Consider the following 6000-nt stretch of genomic DNA (forward strand, 5'->3'; position numbering starts at 1 on the left):
CCCCATGTCCCCGTCGCCCCGTGTCCGTGTCCCAGCGCTCCAGCGGGACGTGCAGCACCCACCACCAGACGGCGCGCGGGGCACGGGGGTGGGCGTGGCTTGCCTGGCGCGGTGGGCGGTGCTTGCCCCCCGCGAGGCGTGGCTTGCCTGGAAAAGGGGCGGGCAGGGGGCGGGGCTTTCCGGGAGGGCGGTGCTTGCTGGGGGAGGCTCAACAGGGTGAGGGCGGGGCCGGGCGGGGCTGGTCCCGGCAGTTCCGGGCTCCGCACACGCGGGGCGGCGACGGAGACCGGAGACCGGGGGGCGGGGGCCGGGGACCGGGGGCCGGGGGCCGGGGGCCGGGGACCGGGGACCGGGGACCGGGAGCGGTGTCGGGGGAGCGCAGCCATGCAGCCGCCGCCGCGCAAGGTGAGTCTGGGGCCGGGGGGGCACCGGTGCAGATCCCGGCAACGCGACGAGCGATCGGGACCAGGAAATGGGACCGCGTCCTCCGTCGGTGCCGGCGGACCGGGGCCGCGTCCTGCAGCGGGGATCGGGAGTCACCCCCGGCGGACCTGGACCGGGGCTGAGGAAGCAGGGCCGCGGCTGGGTGGTGGCCACCGGCACCTGCAGTGACACTCGGGGAGGGGGGGACAGAGGGGACTGGGGCCGGCGGGGCAGCGCACGCCTCCGGCATCCGAGCCCGGCCGGGGCTGCAGCGGTCCCCGGGCGCTGATCAGTGCTGTCCTGCAGGTGAAGCTCACCCAGGAGGTGCGGGTCCACCTGCTCGAGCAGCTCTCGGGCCTGCAGGGCAAGCAGCAGCGGGACGCCGAGCTGCTGGAGGACATCAGGTAGGGCCCCCACGAGTGTCCCCTCCATGAGCTGAGATGGGCCAGCTCATCCCACACGTGGGGCAGGGGCTGACCTGCCAGGCATGGCTCACCTTGAGCCTGCTGCATCGAGGTCGTGGGCTCCATCACTTGCCAGGGTGGCCAGATGGGGACATCCTGGTACAGGGTGATGGCAGGGGGGGGTGATGGTGAGGGTGGCCCATCCCTGCTCCCCTGCATGTGTCCTCGCCTGCCCAACATGCCCTCTCCCTGCAGGTCCTACAGCAAGCAGAGGGCTGCCATCGACAGGGAGTACGGGCAGGTAAGGAGCTGCTACCGTTTTTGGGACCGATGGCCGGGGGGAGCACAAGCACCAAGCCCCATCCTTCCCATGTAAGGTGTTTCAGAGCAGGAACAGCCCCACACAGGGAATGGGCAGCGTTGGAAATTATCCAAGCAAAGCGGGGCTCAGCTGTTCCATGCCGGCCACAGAGGCCAGTTGCAGATGGGCTCAGCATTTTCCCTGCTGGGGCGGGACCAACCCCATTAGGACACCCACTGGGGTGCTTTGCTGAGCACAGCATGGCCCAAACCTCACGTGTTGTGGGAGCCTAGAGGGAAAACGTTGTCGGGGGAGGAAACCGCCCAGCTCTGCTGTCTGCTGGGTCATTGCAGAGGTCTCTTAAATGTCAGATCCTGGTTTTGCTCCATGAGACATCCCTGCAGCATCCCTTGGGGACACCCTGCAGCAGAGATGCATCCCCCCTTCCTGCAGCTGGGCACCATCCCCCCCACTCCGTCTTCCTCTGCCAGGCTGCAGGGGGACCGTCCCCCCAGGGCTGGGGTCATGCTGTGCTTGGCTTTGCTGGGGGCTCCTCTACTCTGCCTCTGCAAGCCAGTGTCCCTCACCAGTGTCCCCTTGCCAGTCCTCTGTCCCAAAAGCTGCAGCAGGGGGGGGTCTTCTCATGGTGGTGGCAGCTCCCCAAAAAGGTTTTACCGTGGGGAGGGGAATGGGGTCCCTGCTGACACCAAGCCACTGTGGGGTGTGTGTCCCCGCTGCTCTGGGGACACCCATGGGGTGGGCAGGTGGTGTGGGGGAGCCCAGTTTCAGTCCCAGAGCAGGACAGTGGGGTGCTGGGGTGCCCAGTAGGGTTGGAGAGTGCTGGTGATGACGGGTCTGTCCGCAGGCGCTGCAGAGGCTGGCAAGCCAGTTCATGAAGAGAGACTGGCAGCGGGGCCGCAGTGAGGCCGGTGACTCAAGGTGGGCTGGGGACATGGGTGGGGACAAGGGGCTGGGGCTGGCTGCACCTGTGCATGGCCCTCCCAGCTGGAAGATGCCTAATGCCAGCCAGGATTCAGGTGTCCTAGGGATGCAGCCCTTGGTGGGATGTCCCCAAGGATGTGGTACCTGACTCAGAGGGGACCACAAGGGCTGGGGGTGCTGGATATCCTGCCAGGCATCCCCAAAAGCTGGCAGGGAGGCAGGAGAGTACCCTGCCCTGTCTTAACCCCCACACCCACAGGAGTGCAGTCGCTGTCTGGAAGGGCGTCATTGAGGGGACTGTGCATGCTGGGCAGGTCCGTGTCACCGCCTCGGAGAGCTACCGCACCCTTGCCACAGAGGCCGCCCGGACTGCCCGCCTCTCCAAGGAGCAGATGCTCAAGAAGGTAGTGGGGCGAGGACATGTCCCCCATGCCTGGGCAGTGGGGACAACTGTCCCCCCGCAGCTGACGCTCCCTGCAGGGCATCGAGCGGCTGCAGAAGGCACAGGCAGAGCTGCTGGAGACGGTGAAGGAGCTGGACAAGGCAAAGAAGCAGTTTACCCACCTCCAGCGGAGCAGCGAGGTGGCCAAGGACAAGGCAGCCGATGTGGAGGCTCGGTGAGTGGAGGAGACAGCAGCAGGGGCTGCCGTGGCCGTGGGGTGGTCTCACATGCCCCCCTCCATCCTCTCCAGGCTGCGGAAGAGTGACCGGAGGATATTTCACACCAAGGCCAGCCTGCAAAAACTCAGTGCCAAGGTCAGCAGTGCAGGGGCCAGCAGGGTCCCCAAGCACAGGGATGTAGGGGGACACAGGTTGGTGGCCCCCACCCTGTCACCAAGCCCCACTCTTCCCATCCCTGCAGTTCTCAGCACGGTTGGCCGAGCACTCGAGGCAGCTTGCAGGGGTGCAGAACGAGTATGGCTTCGCCCTGGTGTCTGCCACAGCCCACCTGGAGCATTACTGGCGGGTAGAGCTGCCTGCTGCCATGCAGGTAGGAGCTGCCCAGACACCTCCATGTTCCCTCCCCGGGGTCCTGCACGAAGCATCTCTCCTGTGCCACTGCGAGGGGGTGCAGCAGGAAGGATCCTGTTGATGTGGGGTCAGGGCTGGCTGCCCTGGGGGGTCAGAGATGCTCCCCAGGGGGATGCAGGCAGTGCTGGGGGGGTTTCCCACCCACTTTTCCCTAGGCGCTGGATGGTGACCTCTATGAGCGGCTGCGGGAGCACTTGTCAGTGGCCAGCCGAACGGAGGTAGAGACCTGCCAGGCCACGCAGGACTGGTTCCAGGGCGTTGCAGAGGCGTCCGCGTGGGTAACGGCACCTGTCCCAGGCACGGGGCGGGGGTGGGAAGAGGGGATGGGCGAAACCCCTGGCTCCATGCTGCTCTCCTGCTGCAGGTGTGCCAAGAGCAGGACCTCCTCCTCTTCCTGCAGGACCACCCTGCCTTTGCCCTGGCCCCTGAGCAGCGCTTCCAGCTCACTGGGGTGGAGGAGGTAGGTGCAGGGGGGACACTACAGTGTGTGGCAGGGGTCGTCTGCATAGCCAGCCCCTTCTCAGCCACCCTGTCTTGCCCAGGTGTGCCTGCTGCCACCAGGGGATGATGGGGCCAGCCTGGAGAAGGAGGCACGACGCTGGGCCACGCGGGTGGCTCGGGACCGCAAAAACAAGGTGCACAGTGAGGAGGTGGGTGCTGTCCTTCACCCTGGAGCACAGGGAGGCTCAAGGAGGTGCTTCCCCTGCCCCCCCCCCCCAGCTCCCACCACCCCACTTTCATGCGGGTGACCCCCCAGGTGCTGCAGCGGCTGGAGGCCAGGCGGCAGCAGGTCCCAGAGGCAGAGGTGGCCACCGTGGAGCGGCGAATGGAGGAAGCAAGGGAAAACATCCGGAAGGCAGAGGTGGGTCCTCCAAGCAGGAGGTTTGGGGTGGCCTTGAAGTCTGTCACCCCCAGGGTGGGGCATGCAGGGATGGGGAGGTGTGGTGGCTGGAGATGCTTTGCCACTGTGGCAACCATGCTGGGGACCAGGGGCGACATGGCTGGCTGGGCTGTCCCTCCACCCCATGGGTGTCCCCTTGGGCCTTGACGATGTTCCCCCCGGCTCCCCCAGGTCAGCCAGGTGAAGGCAGAGGCACGGCTGGCGCTGCTGCGGGCAGCAGGGCTGGACGTGGATGCTTGGCTGGCAGGGGCCATAGTGGGGGCAGGCAAGGAGGTGCCGGCGCAGCTGGACCTGGCTGAGTTTGACGACTACGAGGACAGCGATGAGCTGGATGAGGACAACAGGCCTGGCCCCACTGCCCGCACCTACCCCTACACCTGCCGGGTGATCTTTGGGTACCAGGTACGGCCATGGCTGCCTGCCCCTTGCCCTGCCTGCCTGGGGCCGGCACCCTGAGCCTTCCTGCCACTTTGTCCCCTGCAGGGCTGCCAGGCAGATGAGCTGTCCATCACCCAGGGCGAGGAGCTGGAGGTCATCGAGGACGGTGATGCAGAGGAGTGGGTTAAGGTGGGAGCGGGCTGAGCCCCCCTCCAAGCTGGGGGGGGGGGGGGGCACATTTCAGAGGTCCCCCCCAGGGCTGGGACAGTTATGTGGTTTCTGCCCCCTTCAGGCTCGGAACAAGGCAGGCCAGGTCGGTTACGTCCCTGAAAAGTACCTGCTGTCGCTGGGTGGCGAGCCGGGGGCTGGGGCTGGCCTCCCAGGACCCTCTGCCCTGCACCGCCAGCTCTCCAGCATCATGGCCGCGGAGCTGGTGCTGGAACCCGGAGGCGAGTGCCAGGGTGTCACCTTCCCTGGGGAGGGGGAGAGATGCACAGGGCTGGTACCCAGGGAATGCTGAGCCCCTGCAGCAGCAGCACTGTGGCATGCTGAGCCCCCCCCACCCTATCCTCCCCACAGCCTGGCTGGTGCGAGCCCTATATGATTATGAGGGGCAGAGCCCTGAGGAGCTGAGCTTCCCCGAGGGGGCCATCATCCGGGTGCTGCCCCGCGCCCCCGGCGAGGTGGATGATGGCTTCTGGACAGGCGACTTTGACGGCCGCGTTGGTGTCTTCCCCTCCCTGGTGGTGGAAGAGCTCACTGGGGGCCAGGGGGCAGCTGGGCAGGTTGGTGGCAGGACAGTCACTGTGTCCCCTTAGCTTGGGGCAGCCCCCCATCTTGTGCCATGGCTACTGGTGGGTGGACACCCTCCCTGCTGTTCCCACACTTTTTGGTTCTGTCTTCGCAGGAGCTGCCATCACCATCCCCACCACCCTTCTCCCCTCCTGGCCTCATGCCCACGACCAGCCTGGCCCCCAGCCCCTCTCCCGAAACACAGCTGGGAGGTGAGTGCTGAGGGGGGCTGGGAGAGGGGCTGGGGGGGCAGGCAGAGAGCTGGGCTGAGCTGCTGGGCCCTTCCAGGTTGCAGGCAGGATGGCACGGGCAGCGGGCAGAGCTCTCCGGACCTGGCAGCCACCCGCCTCCGGCCGGTAAGTCCCATGACAGTGACGCTATGCCCCCACAAACCTGCCCCCAGACCTCCTGTAATGGGCGACAATGCCACCTGTGTGCTTTGGGAGGGGTCTGGAGGGGGATGAGTGGCCTCAGCATGTTGGCACAGCATCTTCTCTCCTCTCTCCACAGCTCCGTGCACCCCCTCCGCCACCTGGCAGAGCCCCCGAGGCCAACCCTGAGCTGCACTTCAGCTGACCCTGTGGGTGCTGCTGTCCCTCCCCACTCCCCAAAAAGCTTCTCCCAAGCAAACTGCCACACCCCCACAGGCTGCTGTCCTGGTGGCAGGGGTCCCATGCCGTGAGCTGGTCTCTCCGGGGGCCACATCCTGCCCAGCGCCACTTGCATTCCTATAGAGCACAGGGCATCCTGGCAGCCCCTTTATCAGGGTGCTCAGTGCCAGGGCCGTGCCCCGTCTCACCCAGCTTTCTGCCTGGCGTTGCCCGTGC

At 66.6% G+C, this 6000-nt stretch overlaps 1 protein-coding gene across 1 annotated transcript; it reads left to right on the top strand.

The window, feature by feature from the left end:
• The first annotated feature begins 384 nt into the window (after positions 1–384).
• Positions 385–5749, top strand: FCHSD1 (FCH and double SH3 domains 1). The gene is made up of 19 exons (XM_075715435.1): positions 385–405; positions 730–827; positions 1083–1128; positions 1994–2067; positions 2330–2474; positions 2551–2687; positions 2763–2826; positions 2933–3061; positions 3258–3380; positions 3467–3562; positions 3645–3752; positions 3860–3964; positions 4175–4405; positions 4487–4570; positions 4674–4830; positions 4961–5166; positions 5289–5385; positions 5462–5529; positions 5684–5749. Exons 1-19 carry the CDS (start codon positions 385–387, stop codon positions 5747–5749), a joined length of 2055 nt encoding a protein of 684 aa, XP_075571550.1.
• Positions 5750–6000: the final 251 nt, after the last annotated feature.

The sequence above is a fragment of the Pelecanus crispus genome, chromosome 8, assembly GCF_030463565.1.
Source record: "Pelecanus crispus isolate bPelCri1 chromosome 8, bPelCri1.pri, whole genome shotgun sequence".
NCBI classification, from domain to species: Eukaryota; Metazoa; Chordata; class Aves; order Pelecaniformes; family Pelecanidae; genus Pelecanus; species Pelecanus crispus.

Bases quoted from the DNA above. Each gene is read 5' to 3' on its own strand.
- FCHSD1 (XM_075715435.1), top strand. From the start codon at position 385: ATGCAGCCGCCGCCGCGCAAG. The intron at 2,475-2,550 runs GTAGTGGGGCGA...CGCTCCCTGCAG, and splicing joins AGGAGCAGATGCTCAAGAAG to GGCATCGAGCGGCTGCAGAA. The intron at 3,381-3,466 runs GTAACGGCACCT...CTCCTGCTGCAG, and splicing joins TTGCAGAGGCGTCCGCGTGG to GTGTGCCAAGAGCAGGACCT.